General features: G+C 45.4%; 1 protein-coding gene and 1 long non-coding RNA gene across 5 annotated transcripts in view; one reads left to right on the forward strand and one right to left on the reverse strand.

Moving 5' to 3' along the window:
* DENND5B (DENN domain containing 5B) overlaps positions 1-14,674 on the reverse strand; it is a 118,983-nt gene extending 104,309 nt beyond the window's left edge. For 2 of the 4 annotated variants that reach the window (XM_055711742.1, XM_055711739.1), the window contains exon 1: positions 14,400-14,672. In XM_055711742.1, coding sequence (XP_055567717.1) covers positions 14,400-14,511 — 112 coding nt within the window. In that variant the 5' untranslated portion in view covers positions 14,512-14,672. Of the gene's footprint in view, positions 1-14,399 lie in introns of all 4 variants that reach the window. The other 2 variants (XM_055711740.1, XM_055711738.1) reach the window with 2 other exon arrangements.
* Positions 14,675-15,104: 430 nt separating this feature from the next.
* LOC114016300 (uncharacterized) lies at positions 15,105-23,781 on the forward strand. The gene is made up of 4 exons (XR_003560688.2): positions 15,105-17,876; positions 20,930-20,983; positions 21,344-21,431; positions 21,888-23,781. It is a non-coding gene; the product is annotated as an uncharacterized LOC114016300 (long non-coding RNA).
* The last annotated feature ends 2,372 nt before the right edge of the window (positions 23,782-26,153 follow it).

Raw genomic sequence — 26,153 nt, forward strand, 5'->3', positions numbered from 1 at the left:
AGTATTTGGTGCATCTTGACACACAAAAGGAAATACCCATCACTAGTTCTGTCAGCAGACACCTCCCAGCAAGGAATACTTTTGTCAAAGAGACAATCTCTCTCAGTAACAGTGGGTCCAGTTTATGAACTAACCAACCGCTTTCATCTTGCATATTTAAAAATGAGATAAACAAAAAAAGTCAATGCCCTCAGAGCAACAGATTGGTTGGCTTCTTCACGCTCACAGAAATGGCCTCCCATCCCCCTTCACCAGTTTTTAGCATAAAACGATCTCTCAAGGACATGGCAACAATGACGCTGAAATTCAAAGCGTTGAGATCAAACGCATGAAGCTGACGCTCATTACGGCTAAATTATGTCACCTATCTGAAGGCTCAAGCTTATTATTTAAGACAATACAATAGTCATTAATCACAGCCATTGTGTATCGCTCGAAAGGCATCTAAAAAGCTAAAGAATACAACAGAGATTTATTACACTACAGTGACAGATTTAATTACATGGTTTTCTCCTCAGTATCTCACCACTTGTAGTTCACCACCTGTTTGCACCAGAGGACCTGAAATAAACACGCACCAGCCCTTGAGGCTGGGCATGAGAGAGGGGGCTTGTGCTGAGCTTATGCCATGACTATTGTAGCAGAAGACCAGTGGGCAAAGAGAATGGACTGTTTTGGGGGGAGCTGGCAGGCAAATCACTCGCATAGAGCTATTGTTTTTCTTCTGAAGTTTTAAACTTCCAGTTTCTTTTCATAGATATTTACGCGCAGAACAAGTACACTGTTGAGCTCGTGCACAAGGAGAGACAACTCGCTGTCTTCTTCCTAAAGCTGCAGCACGGAGATTCATGCCCTCACCAACACAACAATGTATTTAAGCAGTATGTCTGTCTGCTGGCAGCATTCTGAGTTTGCATTTTCTTCTATAAATATTTAAAGTAGAAGAACTGTTCATGTTACCCACTTCGCCCGAAGTGTTTTGACAGCCATGTTCACCACATGACAATGATGTTCTATTTAACACTGCAGCTGCAGACAGAAGGATTTGGTTTCAGTTTTATACAACGTTGTGAAACCAATGACCTCCCACAAAATAAACCAGGTAATACATTTTTAAGGAGAATTTAAATGCATTAGCAAAACAATTATCAGTAAGCCACTGCAACAAAGGAAAACAGAAATGTAAGTCGTGAATGCAAGAGTTTGCTTAAATTTAGCTGCAATCCCTTTTTTATTGAACACATTCAGAAAGAGAAAGTAAAAGATGATCAACCCTACAAAAGCTAAGTAGCCTCTTGAAATGGTTTCTCTGAAGGACAGAATAATTTCCAAACTTTCTGGACCGCAAATTATCATCAGCCCTCAGAGACTTTTACACACTTTTACCAACCAGTTAATTGAATCCACTCAAAAGAAGATGATGGCTCAGCAGACTGCTTGGCCAGCCCTGGGGGAGGTTTGGCCCCAGCCTCTCTCTAATGTACTAAGGCTCAGCATAGTCTAGCAGCGACTAATCAAGAGTCAGCCCGTCACATCTGAAGATCACATTTTTTAAGTAGAGAAAGTCCAAGGAAACAAAAAGGCTTAAATAACCCAGCTGGTCAAACCCACACACAACAGCTCTGCTACTGTTAGTGATGTGAAGACGCATTTTAAAATGTTCACTTTAACATGGAATCACTTAAGCACTGCTTGGAAAAAAGTATGTATAGGTAACGTAAGAAAGAGAAACAGTCAGCAATGTTTATTCTTCCTGATTTCTGCCCCTGCCCTCCAAGTGTAGTCTCAGTTGCCCAGGGGCTCATAAATGCACTCGTCTATGACAAGCTTGCTGAAAGCACGGAGCGATGTCACTTTGGTATGAGCAGATTAATCAAGCGTGGATTGCCAGCCTCCCACTGTACTGCAAGGCAACGCCATCTCCTTCTAGGTTTCAGTGCAAAAATTCAGCTGAATATTGCCATTTTCCTCCAAGACAACTCATAAATAGAGTGATTAGCCATCCCTTACAGTGCCTTTTACTGGAGTTACTCAAAATTTAATGCACTTAATGGAGTTTTATGACTCTTTATGCATCATTAGCACTTTAATACATCAGAATATAGTTCTTGGTTCTTAACAATATTATCAGAAAGGTCAGAATAGCCTTTCAAAACAATAAAGCATGAGGATGAGCCAGTTCAGTTTTAAGTGTGAGAAGAAGGAAGATTTAAGAAGGAAAAAGAAAGTTGAGAACCCCCTTCCCCAGCATATTCTGCTGCTGTACCTCTCATTCAGTGCATTTGGGGGTGGGGGCAGAGCTTTTCCATAGACTCATCTCTTGGATGCAACAGCACCAACACAGCCGAGCTCCTACATCCTTTCATTGAGTTTGAGGAAGGACCTTGACCCAGCAAACAACCATCCTTGCATTGCTATTTATTGCCAAATGTGGCTTTGCTCCCACCACCTGTTATCACATTGTAAGAGCTGTAGCAGAATTGCTCTCCTAACACAGTTCACTTGAGCCTGAGAAGGAAAGATTACAAAAGGTGGCATTAACACAGCTGTATGGTTTCACAGGTATGGGTGAAGAGCACTAGGATTTACGCGATAGGACACCAGGAGAGAAACCACGGTCCTCTCATCTGTAGCTCCTTTTGCTCACACAGGCCTGTTAGCTCTGATCTTCCCTTCTTTCCCCTCAGCACCATGAGTTACCCCTTCATTCCCCGACCCACCAGATGGGCAGGAGGCAATGCACGCTCCGCTAGGATCCCAGCATTGTGCCCAATTAGCCTGCCCTGATACCTACGTGGAGGGGCCTCTCGTGCTTTATAAAATGCTTTTGCTTTTCCCATAGCCTTTGTAATATTGGAAGGTTAATTAGGATCTCTGCTCTAGCTGCAGGGACTTCACACCAAAAAAATCCCCCTCTTTTCAATTTCACCTCTGGCAAAATTAAATTGACCTATGGGCTCAGAAGTGGGTAGGTAAGGATACAGATTGGTTTTGGGACTTAGTTTTTTGACTTTTTTGAAAAAAAGGGAAACAGGTCTAGTGTGATCATGTTACCAATCACACAAGCTTTAATTTTGAGTGGGGTAACGCTACACTATTAACAACACAGATGGTCTCTCGCCAAGTGCCAGCTTCCTTTTTGAGCTATTCAGCACACCAAGAGCAATGCTGGGACACAGTCACAAGTCATTGCCACCAAGTGCTGACAAAATATTAACCACTAACTGAAACCCAAGACAGATTTTGAATTGCAAATAGTTTTCAGACCTTCACCACTCTTAAATATGACATATCTTGGACACTCCACTGCGATAGTTGCTCTGAGCGATTCACCCTCAGCTCTGGCCAGACCTAAATCCGCGCCTTTTCTCGCCAGCTCCTAAACGAACGCCTGTTCCAGCACTAGCACAGACCTGCAGGCGAGGAGCATGAATACATCCAGGCCCCAAGACAAGATGTTTTCTCATTCTTATTCCCGCCAAAAGCACAAGAGCTGAACTAATCGGGGGCCCGAGCCCCTGGGTCACAGCCAGGGCACCCGCGCCAGGGACCTCAGCTCTTTCTCACCTGCTGACAGGGACAAAGCAGGGCTGAGGGGTCCGAGCTCATTAAGGCAGAGTTTTCATGGGAAGTTCAGCCCACATTAAGCTAGAGGGGGGGTTTAGTTGTTTTTCTTAACAGTGTGTTAGACTGAGCAATTTTCAACCGGGCTCTTTCTTTCCCCTCCCAACTCACCACCCTGTGGGCAGCTCCAGGAAGAAAGAAAACAAAGACACAGGCAGAGAAACGACATAAGTTATTAACCAGAACTGCTATTGTGGAAGTTAACATCTCCCATCACCGTTCCCCTTTCGCTAAGTATGACAGCAGGCCACAGCTACAGCTGCCTCACCCGATGCAGATGTTCATATTTATACAGAGAAAAAATGATTACTTAATAGCATTCCTTACACCAGGATTCTTTAGCACTTAGTCACTCCTTGATTTGAGACAGAAACACTAGACTACACATCCCTGCTTGAATTAAGAGTCAAACAACATCTGCCATCACACTTGCTGAAGCCAGAAAGAGTCAACACATTTGCAAATGCTAGTAAGACAAACCTATCTTGAATAGCATCATCTTGGGAAAAGGCTCAAGCCCTAATTCATCTGTGCTGAATAATTGCTACCCTGACTTCCAGAAAAAAATATTCTCCCTTAATAGATTCATAACAATAGTCATTACAGACAAAGGTTGACAGCCAGAAAAGGGGTGCGTTAGAGACACCTGGTGTCATTCTTCCTGGCCTTGACATTCTTGAAGTGTTTACAAGGCAAAACGTACAGCAGAATACACCCTTCCAAAAAAGCTCTGTGACAGAGCATACATCCACCATCAGCCATTCTACAAAGCACCTGGCAGTTTTTAAGCCTTGAGAGTCATGACCAGCCATTTAATCTTTATATGTTCACACAAAATTTTAGGTGTTTGGGTGTTTCTGATGTTTTGTTTGGATTTTTGTTGTTGTTGTTGGGGGAAGGGGGGGGGGGGGCTGTGTTTTAAATAAAATGTGAGAATTATGCCCCAAATACTCAGTGCTGTGTATTTTCAAATTGTTATACTGGAAGAATAAACAAAGTGAGAAAGCACAACATCTACATTACAAAAAGTCCCATTCCAGAAACTGTGCAACAGTCCCTCATCCCTCCCACACCAGCCAGCATCACAGCTGAAGGTCTATGTTAACAAAGCTGTTGTTTCATTTTAAAGTATAAAATTGTTCTTAAATTTAAATTCATGTCAGAGTCTTGTGCAGCATAAAACAAACAAGAATACCAAGTGGGAATACTGATGGAAAAACATTATTGTGTGAGTAACCAACTAATCAGCAAATCTTCCCCTCCCTCAACAAAGAGAAGCCAAATATTTACTCAATTGTATATTACATTCTTCGCTCAAATACTTCATAGTTTGAATTTAAAAAAAATAGATGTTGATTATCTTTCATGAGACCAGAGGGCTCAGCAGAAGGTATTTACACCATCGGACTGGATTCATCTCAGCAGCAACCTGGAGAAAAATCAGAAGAGGTGGGCTTCTAAATCAGGGATTTGGACCCTCCAGACAGTCTCCAGGCCAGCAAGAACCTGGGCTCCAGAACCCATCAGACACCTAAAGTCAGCACAAGCAATACCTATTTGGACCATCACGGCAGCATCCTCTCCCAGCAGGCTCCAGCTGCATCCTGAATGTCAGCCAGTCCAAAGCAGACTGCTTGGCCTGTTTGATCAATATTTCATTGATAAATTACCAGTTAAGGGAGCACTTGGTTTCATCGTTTCATTACAAAATGTTCAGCCCTCTTTTTCAAGCACAGAAGTCTCAAAACACCTTACACCTGGGCAGCCCTGTGTAAGGAGCATTCATGGTGGCACTTGCTTTTCCCTTGTAACTATAGCTACTGCTAACAGGTAACACTGCATTTCATCACATGCCAATCAGTTTGTACGTGAAAATAGCTATGCATGGAAATGAGCATAGGTTTATATAGATGCTAAGGGGGAAAATGCAAATTTATACAAATAATTTCAGTCATCCATGAAAAGCAGCAGCCACTGCATACCCATGACAGTTGAGCTTTGCTTTTTTTTTTTTTAATCCTGTCATTGTTTACACAGAATGGTGTTTCAGATTAAGCCCCCTTACCCTTCCACATGTTAGTCTTTAACATGACAAGAGAATACCAAGAAGGGGACGGACAGAGGATTCTTCCAGCTTTCATGCTGTGCAACCTATCACTCACACAGCTTCAAAACACGATTTGACTCCATTTGATGTAAAGCTTGGGGGTTTTGATAAAAATTGCTACTACGTCCCAGAATTATTATTGCAGTTTGGTGAATAATATGACTGTGAAGCAAAGCCAAGCTCATGCTCCAAGGCACAGGGGAAGCTCACTCTTCAAGACCAACATTTAAACATTTACTCTGAACACAAACCAGGAACTGCTGACATTTCTGTATGAAATTGTGAAGGCTGTTCTCCAGTGAGAGAACAAGTTTTCTTTAAAGATCCACCAAAACCATAACCCTCTCACAATACTCTATCTACTAACAGTTAATTTTTATACTATCACTTGAAGCAGGTCACTGAGATCTAGCAAAGTCCTTCAAACCAGCTCTACAGAGTATGTATTGGCAATGGAATACTCTTTCCATTTCACTCTTTAAGCATCTGCTTGGTTGTTCTGTTGTTATTTTTCCAAATTTGGGTTGGTAGCTAGAGGAAGGAGGAAGAAACAGAACCTCATACCTTAAGCGAGCATGTTTTCACGTTTCCAGCCAGGCACCTTCATCAAACCTAGGACACCTAATGAGAAAGCTCTCAGCTAAGATGTAGTGATCAGACAGCTGAGTAAAACTATCTTTGACTCCAAGCAAGAAGCATAAATTGAGTTGTTTATATTTTCATACTGGTAATGTAACAGAAGCATCTTCCAGCCATGCCAGTACCTGACACCTCAGCAGTCTGTCACACATTAGTCATCTCCCCAGTATGTGTCTTTTATTGTGATGACCCATCAGTGTTCCTTCCCTAATTACTTTTGAAATTATCAATATGGCTAATGTGACCAAAATACCACAGTGAAGGCCTACTGTTTCCTGACCAAATCTGTTTTCCCTCAAAAACTTTTCCTACCATATATTTTTTCCTATTTTCTGTTCAAGAGGTAGATAATGAAAGAAAGGAAAAAAAAGGTATTTACGCTCAAAAACTTTTTGTGGATCCATATATTTTGACTGCTACAGTTCCTCTCCATACACACAAGAGATGGCTGAACAAGTTACTTGTAATCTTCTTCCCGTGTAGTCCTACATGATCTCAAACAGCACCAGCCAAACACCATGGTATTAACTGGATCAAAGTGCACATGCTGTTTTGTGGTTTTTCTTTTTCCTTCATTCACATTTCTCGTCGACTCCAACCCTCATTGCAACAGATCAGCAACTGCAGCGGGGAGCAGCGTGCCAACACGTATCCAGTGTCAGCCCATGCAGAGGCTTTGCAGACTGTGTGTTTGCCAGCATGTTTCAGGGACAAGCTGGCATTAAGGACAACTTGATTAGTCCATGACAAGCAGGTGAAAGGCGGCAGGCAAGAGAGCCCTGACACCCTTGTCCTGCTAGTTTGCATGCATCTCAGCCTCTCCTGAAGCAGCTCATTCTGAAGGTATTCCTACGGCAAGCTCCACACTGGCATAGGAGAGCTGTGGGCAGGGTGTCAGGGTGCTGGCACAGCTCCTGCAGCCCTGGGAAATCACTCTGGCGAGGACAGAAAGGCTTCATGGGCAAACAGCTGAGCAGGGAAATCAATATTACAGTCACACACTGCCCTGAGCAATTCTGACATATTTATGGTTTCTGTTCTCCCATTTTTAGAGGAGCAGGTATTGCCTTCCCCGAGATGCTGCCATCCTCCAGCAGCCATAAGGACCATCGCGGAGGCAGACATCACCACGGGAGCCTCTCTGCTGGCAACAGGCACCTTCACCTTCAACGTAGGCTCAAAAACACCATCTCTCCTCACGCTCCCTACAAACATATAGCCACGATGGCTTCATCTGGCACTGCCATGCTCTTCTGGATATGTGCACTTTTGCCTTTCAGTGCTCTTCACTCAAGGCTGTGGTGCTGGGGACCCCAGCTCTCCCCAGCTACCACACCACTAAGCTGCCAGGATGGGGCCAGTGGTGACTTCAAGCTGATGTGTAGGAACAAGATTAGGGTTGCATTTAGGTCGTTCTTAGAAAGGACAGAAGCTCAGCCGTTCTGCCTGCCAACACTTTGATTACTACTGCAGTTTACACTATGTGAAGGAAAAAAAGCTACCGACTGCAATATTAACAGGCCAGTTATTAGGATTTTCAATGAAAAAAAACCTCATGTACATAGTCACACGTTCTTCTGTGCCACTGCAACAGCCACTGGCAACAAAATAGCCTCCAAGAGTGCAAGAGGGTTTAGTCTTTCTAACTGGAAATTAAAACGGCAGCTTATCTGGAAAAAAAAAAGTACAATAAATTCTCTTTGATTTAGCATTAGTGAGTCAGTGCTATTGATAGGAATAATGATGTTTTTCCAGCCCAATCAATATCTTATTTTCAAAGGAATACAGTGTAACAAAAAAAACCTAGATGAAGGCAAATGTATAACAGAATAGTCGCACCAGGGCTAGGGGAGCATTTAAATCCAGTGTCTCTCTGGCATATATGAAGATAAAGAATGAAAACACTATTATTAAATCATAAAAATATGTCACAGCCATTAGCAATTCCACAAATGGTCTGTTATCCAAGTGAGCAAGAGTTACTCCTTATTAAAGGTTATCGTAACTGGAGATGATACCTGTCAATAATATTGACAATTCTTTATAAAAAGCACTGTATCCTTTGGCTGCAGAAATCCTCCTACAGGAGCAAAGCCTTTAATGTATAATTCAGAAATCTTTAAAAAAAAAAAATCAAATCTGTGTGGTGTTACAGTGGAATTCTGTTTTTCCCTAGTAGCAAAAAAACCCCCCCAAAAACCAAAAACCAAAAACCCACCCATGTTTTAAACCACTACAGCAACTATCCATGCCACCATCTTTAAAGATGTAGACAGCAGAAACATTATTTCTGTTTCAGCATGGAGTCAAGTCAGTCAATCCACAAAAGCAGGGATTATCTCCATACTCACTTTAACTAGAAGGCACCACTTTAGTTGTGCAGACTAAAATCAAAATATTTGTTTTCACATGAACAAAATACTAACCCAGCTCAGACTTTTATCAAACAGGTTTCTTAAATGTACACCCAGTGTTTCCTTGTTCGTTATGACAATTTACAAAACCCAACAGTTACTTCAATAAGCCAACTACTCCATCCAATCCCTTATCCATGAGACTTGCTCATTCCAGCCATGGAGTCAGAAGATTTAGCGCTGCATATGAGCATTGCTTCTTAAGCAGACAAGAGAAATGCTTGAGTCCCATCCCTCCCACAATCCCTATCATGATCAGAAATCCTAAGCAATCTACTACAATGGCTTCTGAGGAGCAAGTTAAACTTTGTTAAGTTGCACATAAACCATGTTCTCCTCTATTTGTACCACTCTCATCCATATCCAGGTTACTTAACCTGGACAATCCCTCCAAGAATGCTTTGTGCAACTCTGGACTGCACTTACAAATGAAAAGCAGAACTCCTGTAGCCCGCTCTTCATTTGTAGCGACTCAGTAAGCCATGAATAGGAACCGCAACTGTTTAGATATTCCTCGGTCAAGGGAAATTTCTCAGTCTATTTCCAGTAAACTAGGAAAAAACCCAATTACTTATTTTCAGCAAAGCCACGAACAGAAGAAGTTGCACTGCTGTAGTAATGGCACCGAGTTTTCTGGCACTGCAGGGTGACTTGGCACGCAGGAAGCGCAATGGAGAGCAGTGCAGGCTGCAGGGAGGCTCTGCAAGGCATGAGCATGCAGGTGCCAAGCACACACAAGGACAAAAAAGTCTTTTATCTTCCTAAAAATAAAAGCCTACTAGATAAGAAGCACAGTTAGCCAGACTGCAACATGCCCCGTTCAGTTTTCAATGTTGTGAACTGAAGTAGCATTTAATTGAGGGGAGAATTAATTACCATTAACTGGGTATTTGTAGGGAAACAGCATGAGGTAGAAGTAGTGTCTATTTTCCCCCGGACACTCAAAATTCCCAGTAAGCATGACCAGTGAGCACTCTCAGCTTTGCTGGTCATAAAAAGAAAAAATTAAGACTGTCTATCTTAGAAGTGATGCAGGCTTTCTACAGCTCTGAACCAGGACAATGTGTTAGTGGATCTTTACATTGTGGCCAAAACTAGACATTGCAAAATATGTTGCTAGACAAGATGCAATAACTACATCATCTCCTCACTATAAGCATAGTCTGGAAGTAACATTTTACAGTTTATGTGTGGAAAAAAGCTATAAAACTTTTCATTTCACACAGCAAGAGGCCTACCGCAACTCCACCAATATTCACGTTCCGAGACGCAGAAGGCATCATCCAACACGGTCCTTCAGGCTCTGGTTCCCGTGCTGGCGTACCGCATCCTCTCTCCCTCCGGACCGCTCTGGCAACAGCATCCTCAGTAGAGCACAGACCAGTCCTTCCACTTGGGAACAAACCACTCATCCCTAATTCTCTCTCTACTTTCCTCCAGAGCACTAAATTACTTCCCCAATAGAAGATATTTAATTTTCCTTTTAATCGAATCATATGTATTCTGGATTTTTTATAAACCGTAGTTTGCAACACTCCATAACAAGATACTACAAAATTTAACGTGCTTTCAAAGCGAAATCTAAAAGCCAGGAAAATCTCATGCCTTGCACATACACTTATAAAGTTCATACAGTATGACAAAATATGTAATAGAAACAATTTAATGAAGAATAGGGTCTTTTTGTTTAAGGCAATGTTACATATTTACTATAACGAGTTCATTTAAGCACATGCAATTCCAAAGCTGATAGTCTCAAAATGGCTTTACCTGAAAGAAGTAGGTAAGAAGATAAAAGTGAACTGAAATGTATTTTCCATCAGCCCTGAACATGAAAGAATAGCTCCCTTCATCCTGTGTTAGCGAAGTTCAACAGGGCACAGAAAGTAATACCGAAATTTTCATGCTTTTTAAGATATTTCACATCAAACACTCTGCTTTTCTTTTCTGACCTCTCCAACCATTAAGTACCAAGAAATCTTTAGATAATTTCCTTTCCTCCTTCAAGTCCCCAGGAAGATTTTTTTTTCTTCCATCTTTGACTGAGAGTTTTGTGGTAGTGCCTCAGGTGTTTTGACAACATTATAATCCATACACTACTTTGCTGTGTGCTTGGATACGCTACCAAATAGAGCAAAAGGTAAATAGCTTTTTACTTTTCAAAATCAATTCACTCAAAAACCAAAATTAATCCATTTGAAGAACCAGCTGTGGAGTAATTTCTATTTTAAAAAAAAAGGAAAATCTGTACCAGAAAACAGCATACAGGCAAAAAAAAAATCTAAGCAAAATGAACCATTTGCATGATGGAAAATTCTCATCCACCAAATTGATTTTAAGCACTGTGCATCCACAGGAACAAGAACTTCAAGCAGGTCACTCTTCCCTAAAAGCATGTCAAGGCCTTATACAACAGTAAAACCTTGATTTTATTTAATTTTGTGAATAGACCTAACAACTGTAAATGAGAATTAAAAAGGTAGTTCTTCACTCTGCCTCCAAGAGCATCATAGAAACATTTCACTTCATGCCTAATGCAGTTGATGAGGGCTTTTTGGTGTGGTTTTCTTTCTTCCCCCCTCTCCCGCCAACCTGCAGAGGGTTCACATGAAAAGAGATTCTGGGCTTCAGCCACCAGGCAAGGAAAGCCTTCACGTGGAGGTGGGTCCCCGACTGTCCCCAGCAAAGGGAGGGTGCAGGTCGGGGAGCTCCAGGTGACGACAGAGCTGACTCACTGGCAGCTACTGTGCACTCTGCCCGTACCCCGGTGATGTGAGTCTGTGCCTCAGCTGATCACCAGCACGTCCACCTGGAAGCTGAAAATCCCCAGAGGATTTTGTAACTTCTGCTTCTCTGTTCACATGAGAGGCCTCAGGGCAGCAGAAAAGCTCCTCATCTCATCTCCTCTTGTGCTCCTCTGCTTGGCCCTAGCACAGCTCCATTCAGTCCAACCTGGCTTGAGCAAGGTGCTTTGTGTATGCTAGCTCCTAAAGGGATTCACTGGTTTGGAGATAAGCAGGTTCTTGATTACTTTTTTGCTAAATGGGGGATGATCTGTGTAGCAGCTTAAGTAACAGCAACTTCTCATTGATGCTGTAACTTACCTCAGTAACTTCTTTAAGCACAACGATAGCAAGATGGAAAGCTCTCACAGCTGCGTAATTCAATACTGAAAGAATAGCATAATTTCTTTCTACAAAATGTTGTAACAGCATTTTTAGAAAGAAATAGTCTTCATTTGTGGGTTTCCTGTGATACAATAGACTTTCTGTTCCCTCAAGCATCTTTCTCCTCACCTATTCTGGTAATGAATTCAATCCTAGTAGCTTGGTTTATTGAAACCTGTAACAGATTTCTGGATGGAATCTCACTAATGCCTGCCTATGGTGGCATAAATACTCCCCAAGCTTTAACAGAAACATTTTCTCAGCTATATCTAAAGCCGGAGATAATTTTTCCATGCCTGCATTATATTTGTGGCTCACAGCACTCCCTGTTCCTCCCTAATATTTCCAAGTGCTGAGCTCCCAGCTGATAACAGAAAGCTCTTGTCACAGGTCCCTAAAAATATAACATTGCTGAGCGGCAATGTAAGTCCCATCACATTTCTGTTACTCCATTTCTTCCCCTATCATATCCCAACCCTCCTAGGTATTAAGAATGCCTCCCAAATTGGCATTACCAAAAATTTTTGTATGCTCAAACATACTGCTGGACCTTGCGTACTTTAAATCAGTTGCAGACATTTCTAGTTGTTATTTCCTATTGGGGGTGGGGGGAAATGGAAGAAAGAAGCCCCACTTGTGCTTTAAAAACAACTACTTGTGGTAATTTCTCTTTGAAATTATTCACGGTTGCATTATATTTTACAAATGGGCATATCCCAGGTGTGCAAAATGTCTCTCTAACTGAAAAATGAAGAGGGAGACCTCCTTTAGCTTTGAAATCTGCCTAGTGTTGCTGGAGCAGTTCAGCTAAACCTACTGAATGACTGCAAGCAATGAGCCCTGTAGCTGAGCCACCACGCTGCACGAGCCCACCGCGCTCAGGCTGTCCCTTGGGCAGCACTCCCCAGGAACACGCCTCCGCATCTCACTGGGAAACGGAGCAGAAATCAGCGAAAGACAAGCTGGAAAGTCTGGGTACTCATCGGGGAAGGCACAGCCTGCCAGCCAACACTGCTTTAAGAATAGTTTCTTTCAGATAAAAGACTTAAGAGATGACTCGAAGTTTAGGTAGCTGAAACCCCAATAGGTCATACTATGCAAATCAAACCCTGTACGCCATCAGCTGGGAGATGGCTTATGAGACAGTTTTTCACTAAAAGCAGCAAAACTGAAAACACACAATTGCATTCACTAGTACACGTGAAAAAGCAAAGAGAGGTTAAAGAACATTCGGTGAATGCTTCAGCTTTGAGACCCCAGGGCTACCTCCAGTGTGTGCTCGCTGCAAAGAGAAAGGATTTAGGTCCCCCACGTTAAGATAAAGCTCCTTGGAACACCAGGTGGTGTATCCACCCCTTTTACAGGTGACAAAAATATGAACTTCAACCAGGGTACATTGGTCAGTGATATCAAGCCTCTCTCTTACACAATCAGAAGGCAAGGTGCCTCCCGATGCAACAGCGTCGGAGCCCTCACCAGGATCCCCCCCCCCCCAGGATCCCCCCCCCAGGCAGAGGTGCACACCCTGGCAGCTGCCCTCAACTTCACTCCCATATGGTTCATTCGCCCGCAGCGTGAATGCATAGGAACAGGCAAACATACACACTTAAGTGCTTTCAGACTCCTAAAATGTTTAGTTTCCATGCAATTAAGCCCCGTTATGAAGCTTACAGTGATCCAATTCTGTATGTAAAAACCTGACTTACACGGTTCCTTTTACACAAACACAAGTAACAATCAGGTAGAAATACTGCCTGCTGCCCACATAATGAGCTCACACCCAGTCACGAACCCTACAAAAATAAACATTTTAGAAAATGATTTAGACCCCACAGTAGTAATTTTTTTTCTCTGATTCTGTAACGTTTGGGGGGCGGAAGGGGAAGGAAGGATGCAGGACGGCTATTTCTGAATAGACGTAATATGTGAATAAAGCAGCATAATTAAGGATGCTGTTCCATTGATTAATTCAGTTTTTCTCAGACATGCTCCCCCCTTCCACTGCAAGCAGGGAAGGAAACGCATCTGCCCCGACCGAAAGCGAGCTGGGTCACCCGGCCCCCTCCCATCCCCTGTCCCTCGGCACCCACCGGCCGCGGGCGGGGGCGGCCTTTCCCCTCCCACCGTTAGGGACCGGAGCCGGCGGCGCCGGCCTGCGGGGGGGCGGGGGGGGGCGCATCCCGGTGGACAAACGCCCCCCGCCGCCGGGCGGGCGCTGCCCCCCGCGGGATGCTCCGGCGGGTGCATTCCCCTTCCAAATCGCTCCCTCCCTACGGTTTCTGCCGGCTCAGCGACCCCCTCCTCCCCGCGCCCCTCCTCGGGGGGGGGGCAGACATTTTGAAGCGGCGGATCCCGAACGCCCGCCGGGCCGCGGGCGAGCCGCAGCAGTGCGGACGCGGGTGCGGGTGAGGCCTCCGCGCCGCGCCCGGTGCCGCCGGCGCCGCTCACCTGCCAGCTCGTCGGGCTCCAGCCCGCTCTCCGCGTCGATGCCGCACAGCACGAAGTAGTGGGCGAAGCGGCAGGGGGCCGCGCCGGGCCCGGGGGCGCCGCTCCCGCTCATCCCGCCGGCGGCGGCTCCCTGCGGCAGCGGCTCTGCGCGGCGGCGGGGGCGCGCCCGCGAGCCGGTCACGGCGCGCCGCCCCCCATCCCCGGCGGGGGCGCGCAGGCCGCGGCGGGCGGGCGGGCAGGCACCGAGCGGCGGCTGAGGCGGGCGGGCAGCGCGCGGCCCCGCTGTCAGCTGAGCGGGGCGGGGGGCGGGGGGCGGAGCCTCGCTGCCGGCCCGCCCCCGCGGGGCATTTAAACCCCCGGCGGCGGCAGCGCCTCCCGCCCCCCGGGGTGGGACGGTCCCGGGCGCTATCGCCGCTTGGGGGGTGCAGGAGGGCCCCGGGCGGCTTTCCCACACGTCGCTTCCGTGGTCCTCGGGGATGTGCGATAAAGCTCCCGCCTCCCGCGGTGTGGGCGAGGGGGGCGCTTTTTTTAAATAAAAAAGGGGGCGGCGGGTGCCGCTTCCCACCGCGGACGCTGCCGTCCCGCTGGCGGGGGGCGCCGCAGCCGCAGGGGCCGAGCCGCTCGCAGCCGCAGCCGGCCCGGGGAAGCAGCTCCTTCTCCCCCCGGTCCCAGCGGCGGAACGGCGGCCGAACCGCCCGGCGGGCGAGGGGCGGGGGCTGGTGTCCGCTGCCCGTCCTGCGCCGTGGCTGATGTTCATCGTACACGTTAACTTCTCGGGCGGAGAAGGATTTCTTTGCTACGTGCACTCTGTTTCAAACCAAAAATCGAAACTGTCTCTTCGTGCCCAGTGTGTTTAAGATTTACTGGCCATTCCGTCGCGCCCACGAGGAAATCCGTATTATTTTATCCCCGTTGTTATAACCCCTCCCGCTATTATTACCCGATGCCAAAGTACTGGCGGATCCGTTCGGGAGTGGCACCCACTTTTGAAGGGACAGAGATAATTGTTTTGAAGTTCTGAGACTTTCTTCTCCAGACTGATGAGATCCCTGCTTACGTTAGATTATTCTGCCATTTGTATATTTTAGGGACGTTGTTTTATTTGTGAGATTCATGTGCACTTTCATCCTTCTGTATTTACCTGTTTACCAGTCTGGGTCCATGCAGCCAGTCATCATTACAATCTCGTCCTTTGCTTACTGTGGACTCCTATGGCCTCTTTCACTTACCTCTCAGCAGCGTGAGCCATATTTTTTCCTTTTTTCCTTCTATGATTTATAATATGTCCTTATTCAACAAGTGCCTTTGATAAAGAAATGCCTGCAAGGGACCTGATACTTCATCCAGCGTGGGTTATTTTATGGAGGTATGCGGAGTAACTGTTCCTTCCTACCTGGAGGCAACTTAGATCAGCATCTCTCTCTCTCCTTCCCTTTGAATTAACAAATTTTATGCCCTTTTACTTCTCAGCTTCCTGTAGTGCTCTACTGAAAGCAGACAAGAGCTAAACCAATTTCCTCACTTCCTAATAACCCCAATATATATATAAAAAAAAAAAGTCCTCTATCACAACCACAGATTCTGGTGGTTGCAGCACTTGGTATAACAAGCTGAACCTTACTAGATACACATGAGAATTTGCCAGACCAGTTATATCCTCGACTTTGCACTGAGAGGTTATTTTATTTAGTTTGGTTTGTTTATTAACTTCTATGTATTTGCTTATTCAGCTTTAGGTCAGATGATAAGAGTTTGACAAGTCACTCTCTGATTCTCATTCGAAACTATTGCTCTTACTGTGGAGAAGTACCATCTCCTTCACTTTTGGAGGCCCAATGGCATGAGTGTCTCCAGGCAGTCCAAGACAGGTTTCACCAGCCTCTCTAAAAGCTGGATGGGTTAGGACTGCTTCTAAGATTAACCAAAAATTGAATATAATGGTCCTTACCTTTTTTATCTTGGGTAGCCAGTGGTTCTAGATTGCTTTGATTTAGCTGTCTTCTTTACGAGACAGTATTTTTTGCTTGAATGAAGTTTCAGTGCATAGACACTTCAATCTCAATAAAATCAATAATACATATAGTGTTAAACAAGGGGATAAAGCACAATATATGAGATTGCAGGTATAAAACCTAGTAAACTCACTCTTCCTAGACCAGCTGAGAGGTTGAGCTCCCGCTCCTGCAAATACAGCTCCCGCAGACTTTTTTGGAGTCTCATGGGGATGGTGATTTCTTCATCTAAGATGTCTGATCTTCTGTGAATAAATGGCATCCCAACAAGGCCACTCAGCTCTTTTGCAGTGCCAGACCTGGCTGTGCCGAGTGTGTCTGGGCTCTGGTAAGTCGTGTTATGTCCCCAGGCCTGGATTCTCATCTAAGCCCCTCCATCTAAGTAGTTCCAGTCTTTCCCTCCAAGCTGGTCTGGCTTTAGACACTACATGCTTCCTTTGGGTAGCTCTTCTTCACTCATGGTTTTTTTCCTCCATGCCGGCTCTCATCCCAAGGAATCAGCACCTTTTAGGAGATTTCAACAGTGAAAGTAGACTTGAAAGTAAGGTCACTAGACAACAACATCAATTACAATCAAAAATTTCAGAGCTCAGCTGTGGGGTTTTACTTACATCAAGACTCTTTTCTTCCCACCCAGTAGCAATGCTTCCTTCTGCTCCAGGAGGTAAACTGGATACCCATTTACAGCTTATTTTTCACTTGTCTTCTTTCACTCTTCAGCTACATTCATATCAGCTCAAAAAAGGATAGGAATGCAACCGAGTCTGTTGCAAGCTGCCTTCTCCTTTTATCTGGGTATAAACAACTGCTCCCAGGAAAAAGCGGCAGAGGCCTTTGCCTGGAGCAAGCCTGCACAGTAGAGCAGAGTTGGCCAAGCTGCGTTGGCTTGCAGCATCCAGGAGCACTTTGTGCCCACCCCATGCTCTGTTGCGCCATGAACTCTTCCCACACCAGGTGTGCGAGCAGATACAGAGTGCAATGGCAGCTCTCTGTATCACATGCCATCACCCAGTGAATTCTATCTTATGTACAACACAGGAAAGCACTGAGGTTTTCCCTCATTGTCCATAATTACCTTTTCCCCATGCTGGGATTTTTTTTGCACTGCTTTTTTTCCAGGATCCAGGAATTTTTGTTCTCTCTTCACCATCCAAACCCACCCTGCAATGGTCCCCAGTGCCTCTCTAGAAGTGCTGCCCTGCTTTCGAGACAGCCTAAACACTTCTGCTCTACTTTAAACATTGATTGCTTAAATTTCACAGCAGTCACAGGCAGGTTCACAAAGGGGCTGTGGAGCTTCTTGCAAGAGTGAGACGATAGTGAAGACAAGGTCCCAAAGCATCATGAACTGCTGCACATACTTACTAATCAGCCAAATGCCATGGAAAAGCATTTGTACAGCCGAGGAAGAGGCAGTGACTGACTGATAGGATCATGCCATGAGACACATCTGGGATTATCAGAGGTAGCTGGATGGGATGATGAGTATTTTTTCCCTTCACCAACAAAGAGTGTTAAAGCTCCACAAGGGGCATAGATGGGCTGGATGTCCCCTTTTCCAAGCATATGAAAAATAATCCTGGGGAAATAAGGCTTGTCCCTGGCACAGCAGAGCACAAAGCAGTATCCGTGCACTAGGAGCTGCTTATGTGTTCCTCCAAGGAACAGGGATAAGGTAGGACTGAGAATTTCAGGCTGGTATGAGCACAAAAACTTACTGGCATAGACCAGATCTACCTGGGACCTTTCAGTATGATCTGTTCTCCTGCGCCAGCAGCTTTGTCCCATCACCAGCTGGATTGCCAGTGATACAACACAGCAAGGAAATTTTTTTGGTTTGGCAGATTTGTTCTTCCTTAGGTATTTGTGTTTTCAGTCGCAGTGAATATTTCTCTCCATATCAAGTTGGTGCAGCTTTCCCTCTCCTTAACCTCTCAGTGAGTCTTTGTCTCTCCTAACCTGTTAGTTTAAACTGGGTCAAGTGTTAACATGCGTGTCAGTCTCCCCTGCCCTTAGGATCTGCCATAAAAGATCAGACTACAGGCCCGTCAAACTCTTTGTCCTACTTCTGCAAGAAGCCAGTGCCTGATGCTTCAAAGAGGTGGGAAAATCCTGCTATTTAAAGGTTACATCTCTTCTTCTTGCTGTGACACTGTTGCTTCACTTTTTTGTGAATTTGGCGAATTGGAAATCATGCTGCTGGTGATGGATTGCTCAACTCCTTCACACAGCTACATTCCCTGTAGAAGACCTTTCATGAGCTGCCAAGCCAGATTGATTTTCCATTGAAAGCCTCTCCTGTTTTACTGTAATATCTATAGGGTCATGAGATCCTGTAGGATGGAAGAAAGGGAAAACAACAAAGATGCAATATGAATGTTTGTAATGCACACAATTTTCTACTTTTGGCTGACTTTCAGTTTAGCAGTTCACAGTGCTGTGAGCCACTTCACGAGAAGTTAAGTGTGAATAGTCAGATGAAAGAAATGGGATAAGGATGGAATAAGGGGGGAGTGTAAGACCAAAATTTAAGTCATTTTGGCACAAAGTGGAGAAGAACATACAGTGGAAGTGGGAAGAAAAACAACAGCAGAAGATTTTATAGCATGGTTCATAAACAAAGTGGCTTTTATTCTCTGAGCTTATACAAGACTACTTAAAGCACTGGAAAAGCATTGGCTGCCTTGGGGTTTAAAGCCAAATAAACCAGATCAGTAGCCATAAGGCATAAAGCAAAGAACATTTCCTCCAGTGCAATTTGTTGTTGCTTAGAAAGCAGATACTGCAGGCACATATTCTAATATTAAATCAAATTATAATACCATTAAAGCAAGTAGCTCATCTTCTGTACTGGCCTCATATCTATAAAGATTAGGCTTGAATAAAAGCACACGACTTTGCTCTGTCACATTGTGTAATTATTATTCATACGGCAGAATTATAGATAACAAAGTGAAAGATGACTACTTTTCCTGCATCTCTGCCATAGGATCTCTAAAGCTTCGACAATTTAAAATTTAAAGGTTTAAAATCTCTAATTCCCTATTGTAGCTCATTGCATTTTATGCATTTAATGTATGTCCATCATACGCATGCCCTTGCATTGCAGGCACATATAGACACATTCCACTCTTATCTGCTTTTAGAGAGGCTCCTTAAGGGAGAGGTTTCATGAGGCAATTGAAATGATTTAATAGTTAATTACACCTTCTTCCCACCTCCCTCCCAGGACTGGCCCTATGTTCCTGCTGCTTCCATCACACAAAAACTGTAGCCTTATCTGCCTGCTTGGTGAGCGCATCCAGCTCGCCATCAGAAAACAAATCCTAAAACACAGGCGAGGATGGAACCATATTGCCCGTCTTCATTCCCATGATTGTCGTGCTGCAAACCAGGCTGCACAGCACGCAGCTCAGCCCTTTGCTGAGGAGGCACCTCCTCTTCAGGGTTGGCCTCATCACCTGTGTTTCAAACCTCCCCCCAGCTTGAATCAGCCTTCTTAGGGGTTCAGATCTCAGAGGGGTAAATGGCAGTGGCATTCCAAGCAGATAGGGCATGTGGACTTTGAACACTGCCTCAGAAACAACTCTCCGGCAAGTCCTACAGTTGCCATGCCCGCTTTCTGGAGGTTTGTGTCCTTTGACACCCTGCCCTTTCCTCTCCGTGTGTTCAGCAGCACAGAAAGGCAAAAATCTGTGGAGATTCCTGCCATTTTACTCCACTTCTGCCTGTGATTTTATACTGAGCTTGCAAGATGCACCTCCTCCTGCCAAGCAACTGATTAAGTGAGGGTGCTCTGTCCCCCCTCCCCAGGTCAGGAGAAGGATCATATGCAACCATTGCCTTTTGTATGATTCAGTGCCAAGACCCTGAGGTCAAAGACCATATTTTGCTCAGAGTGAGGTATGCCTTCTGCTCTTTGGATGTAGGAGACAGACAGACTCCTCCAGCCACTGAGATAAAACCTAATCAGCAAAGTACACTGCTTGGATAAATCACCAGCATGTCACGCACTAATGGAGGTGTTGTGCTGGGACCATCAAGCTCAAGCACCCACAAAGAGATTTCCATCCATCTCTGACAGCATCACTCACTCACTGCACGACCTTGGCCAAATTGCTCATAGCCTGACTTGCAGGAGAACCAGACTCCTGAAAATCGGTCAGTGCACCCCCTGTGCTTCAACTGCCCTCAGGAAAAGAAAGCAAGTACTGCTTTGCCTCTGCCGAAACATCTGCCAGGCACAAAGCTGTATTGTTCCCAAAGCTGGCCCCAATGGCATCGCACTGGGAGGCAGATGCACCTCTATGCAGGCAGCAGCCCTGACTGACGCCGAGTCTTTCCAGCCCACGTGTCCCAAGGCCATTGTCTGCAGACAGATGCCTTTCACACCAGGCCTGAGATGAGGCAGGTATTTGGTGTGGACAGCAAACCTCTGTTCTTCTTTTGAAATCATTTTTGCTCTCTGCTGAGGGTATTTGTTTTCCTGCCTCTAAACTCCAGCTTCTCTGTTTTCAGTGCTCCTGGACCCCAGTACCCTATGATCTGTCCGCTAAGGGAACACCCAAGGAGGTAAAAGAGCCTCGTAACATAATATACCTGCTCATGTAAAGCATGAGGAAAAGGCGGTGGCCTTTTTTTAAAAAAAAAAAAACCACTAGAGTTTCATAGGTACATGTTGTGCCAAGGGAAAAAGCAAGAGGAGATCCTGGTGAGCTGCTTGGACCACATGCCCACACCAATGTTGTCTGTAGTGGCAGGGGCTCGGGCACAGCTGTGCCAGTGGTCTGTGCTCCCAGTTAGCTGATCTCTGGTGCTGGGAAATCTTCCAGAGAAGATGCACTCAAGCTGTCATATTTACCTAAGTAACAACATTGTGTTCAGAACTAGTCACAAATACTGTTTTCCTTTATTTTGATTTCCAAAAGTCAGGCAGTCCCGTGTCTGCTGATACCAGTGGGACCATGAACCAATCCTACGTTTTCACATGCACTAGACAAAATGTGTCTGTGAACAGCAGGTAAGCTCTTTGTCAAAATGCCTTTGGGCTCTGTACAAATGTAATTAGAGTCTGATTTCAACTTCCCTGATTTCAATTTCCCAACTTCCCTTTGAAGCCTTATTCACTAAGAAGTGCCAGACACCCTGTATCTACATTACAATGCATCCCAGCAAACTTGAAAGCCCAAGGGCATGCTAAAGAAATCCAAATCCACAGAATCCATAGCCAATACACAACACGAGATCAAGGACAGATGAAAAATGTTTCCTGCAATGAATATGCATTGTGAATTGTTTTGTCATTTTGCAAGGACTGCTGCTTTCCTGAGTGCTCAGTTACAATACATTTTCATATAATTGCAGCAATGTTACATTATGGATCTAAAAGCAGTTCTTGCTAATCAAAGCACTAAAGGGTCTGTTTCTATTTCCCTACTAGTGTTTTTAACAGAATTCTAAACATTTATGTCCACAGGTTCAGCAATATCTCTCTGCCACTGAAAACAGCACATGGCCTTAAAGTACTTGCTGCTCAGGAGACTTACTGCTGACAAAAGCTAGATTGTAGCTTTTCTGCGTTGGCTTGCTGTGCTCCTGCTTTACTGGGAATCAGCTCTGAGCTCACATTGAACAGGACAGAGATCAAAGTGAATCGCTCCTCCTCAAGGATCATGTTCCTTAGTGACTTTCTTGCAAACCAATAGTCACAATTTATTTAAGCCTGAATCCAGGCTGAGCAATTTCAGCCGTTCCCATCAAGCACATCCTTTGGGGGCAAGAGCATTTGATGCTGTCTGATGTGGCAAAGGGCTAGCTCAGCATGTCCCTCCAGGCTGAAATGCAACTGTTACTGGGAAATTCCAGTAAAAAGTGTTTCCCAGGCTAAACCAGAGCCATTGGCCTCCTGGTGCTCAGTACTACTAGGCAGTAGTGAAGGCAAAAAGCAACAGCCAGCGAGCAGTCTTTGGTGCCAGGCACTGTCGGTGTGTCCGGCTACTCTGCCTCTGGTGTCAGCCCACGGGTGGTCACCAAGATCAGGCCCAGTGAGGGGAACCAGGCTGGGACCACAGCCCCTGGATGGCTGTGGGGAAGGGGATGGATTGGTGGGGCCCACGGATGGGCAGGGCAGGGTTGCGTGGAGCTGGAGACCAGCCCTGCCGTGAGTGACATTGCTGAGTCCCAGGGATGCTGAAATAGTCCTGGGCTGTAGGCAGGAGCAGCCCCAGGGGGTGGGCAGGACAAGACCCATTAGCACCTCAGGGCCCTGATACCCAGCACGTACAGCTGAGATGTGCTGGTTTCAGTCGTGGAAGTGCTTACATTCATCTTGGAAGATGACAGAGCCTGTCTGCTCTGTTGTCCTTGGGTCAAGTGTTCAGGTGAGGATTAGCCTGCCTGCAGATGCTCCTGCCCTGGCTCCCCCTGTGCCAGCTCACAGTGCTGCAGGGTCACAGTGACACTGCTGCTTCCACTCAAGCTGGATGCAGCTGCTTGCACGAAGCCTGACACTTCAGCTGATAAAACCTGAAATGTGAGATCACGCAGCATGAGGTTGGGGGTTTCTCAGCAGCTCCACGTGCAACCTGCCCAGCCCTGCTGATAACGGGTCCAGCTGGAAGCAAGCCCACTGTCAACGATCCATTTGGGTGTCACTGCAGCGTGTCCTCTGCTGTGGTGAAGGAAATTGAAGTGCATTGCCTATGTACCAAGCTTGGAGAAGGTTGAAATGCACAAAGACATAATATATAGGCTACTGTCAGTTTCAGTTGTTCTGTAAGCAAGCCCCATATAATCATTCAGGTTGGAGGAAGCGTATTGTGTCAGGTCCTTGGCAAACAGCTTCCTCTAGAGAGTAAGCACCACCTGTCTGTCTCAGATGTCTATTATTTCCTCTGTTCCCAAGTCCCTGGAAGAGTCCAAATATTTGGTAAACCACCATGTAGAAGGCAAAAGAAAGAATTCAGCTGGTGCCAGGCTCTGAGCACCAGCAGGAAACTAAGAAATTTGGATTACAAAAATCAACCAGCTGCTGTGGACCAATGCAGCTCCTTGAAAACTTGATTTGCTTACATAATCCCTGGCACCAATGGCTGTTAGCATGATCCTTAAAGTCAGATGACCAAACATACTGTGGCTTCAGCCTGTGCGCTGGAGCAAGCTGGAGCAATTGTTCTGCCTGGAGAAAAGAGAAGGACTTAGTCACAGGTTTAAACACAGTAGTGAATCCAGCTTACCTGGCAACAGAGAGCTAAGCCTGGGAAGCATCGCTTGCATTAGGGCCTCAACCAGCAGTCATGTCCACATGCTCCAGACGGCATTGGCTTAGCTCTATTGTTTGACATGGTTTCTGCTTGTCTGCAAAAAGCTACTGTTTAATAAATATACAGAAGTAACGTGACTTGTATATTGTCCTTAGTACATCACGTGTGGAAGGAATGTGGGACAAAGCCATGCAGGGAAAGCTGACAGGGTGGATATTCCTGTCATAGGAAGTCAGGAAGGACTAGATAACATCTTCAGTTCATTCAGGAAAACTCAGGCAGCTACAGGTTGTCTAGAGACCAGACTAGAGGGGTTTGTAGTGCCTAAGCAGCCCCTTTCCCCAGCTGCCCATTTTCACTCAGCTTCCATCATCTTCCTCTCCCTGGGCTTTGTGGGAAAGCACAGCAAAGACCCCCAAAACAACACCACCACCCCACCCCACCTCCCCCAGTTAAATGCTGTGACACCAGGCACAGCCATTGCTCAGCTCTATTTACAGTCCTTCCTTCTTCCTCTTGCAGTTGTGCCCTACCTTGGGCTGGCTACAGAGCTTGCCCAGACCCTGGGGATACCCAAAATATATATAACACTATGACAGACCCCTGGCCACCCAAAACAGGACACTGGCATCTGGAAAGCTATTACAGATGACCACAGTAGCATCAAAACAGTACAGGAGGTACAACAGGGATAGTTCAGTTTGTGGAATACCAGAGGGAGCTACAGACAAAGCCCACTGCAAACTGCCCACCACCACCACCTTTATCAGTGTACCAATACAGGTAGTTGCATCACCAGAAGCGGCTGTGCCAACATGGTGACTGCTTCCTCTTAGCTGCTGTCTATGTTGCAGTCTTCTTGTTGTGCAACTAAAGCCACCAGAGCACCTGTTTTTACAAGACACATCTCTGGACACGTTCATTAGCTATAAACACGTTCATCAAGCTGGACTGCTTTCTGTCTAGTTTTCCCCCACAGTGAGGTTTTATTCACACTAGCTGATTGTCACAAAATCCCAGAACTTAGGAGCCCATGTCTCGTTGCTGTAAGAGATGCATAGGAGCCAAAGTCCCGCTAGTTCAAGGAGGCTTCAGTTGTTCAAATACAATTGAACATTGTTTTGAAATACTTGAAAACATGTTTTTGCATCATAAAAGTAGTTTTAACATCAAAACAAGTATCCATACAACACGGCAAAGAGAAACACAAACCATCTGACTCCATGTGTCTTTCCAGTCTTCATCCGTGCAACAAAAATGCTCCCACATTTAACAGTCTGTGAACACAAGCAGCTAGCTAAGGCTAAGCATGCTTTAATTGCACTCATGGACAAAAGGCAAAAATCAAGAATGAGCTCAGGGGTAATAGTTTTCAGCTTCTTGGCCTTACCATCAAGGCTCTCACAGGGACTCCTCGTATCAGGAAGACTGATTCTGCAGTGGCACAAGAGCCTAATATGTCTTCCACCTCCACTCCCAAAAAAAGCTGAAGATTCCCCTTCTTGTATTCACTGCTAGAAGGTACTTCATGCCTTCATCTCTACCAGCTGCTGCTCCTTCCTGCTCCTAATTTAATGCATCTGGCAAAGTAGCAGGGAAAGGTAATCCTATGAAAAACACATCTAATGTTTTCAGGACATACTGCAGGTAATGTGTGACTTTTTTATGTTATGATATCTATTCTTCAACTGCAAAATATGTACCATGTTTCTGAAATGAGTAGGTGTGGGTTGTAGCTGAAGGCACCACAGAATGATTGAATTGCTTCTCCCTTACCTAGCCAGAGCTCCCACCTTCAATTTTACCTTAGCTACTAGGTACTAGCACCAGCTACATTTTGATAATGACTTGCTTCTGCAGCCTCTGGGCAGCAACAAATTGATCCTGATGTGCAAAATCCCTGACTGCTGATATAGAGTTGTTGGGATGTTTTTTACAAGTCAGCAGCTCTCTGAATCCACCCATCTTCCCTTCTGTGAATTTCCACCCAGGTCCTTTCACTACAGCAAACTGTGGCTGCTGGCCTTACAAAAAAGAGATCTGGATACTGGGGCTGGAGCTTCAGCTGTACCACCTGGAAGAAAAGGAGTGAACTGGGGTGATCACTTGGCTGCCAAATGGCAGGCTTGCCTTCCTTTGAGTTTAACCTTTGTATCTGTGAGGATTCATGAGTCATGGGCTCACTAATGCAAAGGTAGCTCCTCTTTGCCTTCCCCTTCCCTCTGTCCTTGTGGAGTTCCATTTCTTTGTTGTTAATTGGCTCAAACAAGATTTCCCCAGAGACATGGGCAGTTGTATCATCAGCCAGTAATCCACTAATTCCCTTGGACATGTGGGAGTCCCTCGTGTGCTATTCTACAGCTGCATTTTGCGAGTGTTGTACTCCTCCGTGATACGCCAAATCGATGTTATGTTGTGATCAAAGATGTCCTTGTCTTCAGAGCAAATTCCAGCACAGTTACGATACTTGGCCGCACAGT

Source organism: Falco cherrug, chromosome 5 (genome assembly GCF_023634085.1).
Source record: "Falco cherrug isolate bFalChe1 chromosome 5, bFalChe1.pri, whole genome shotgun sequence".
NCBI classification, from domain to species: domain Eukaryota; kingdom Metazoa; phylum Chordata; class Aves; order Falconiformes; family Falconidae; genus Falco; species Falco cherrug.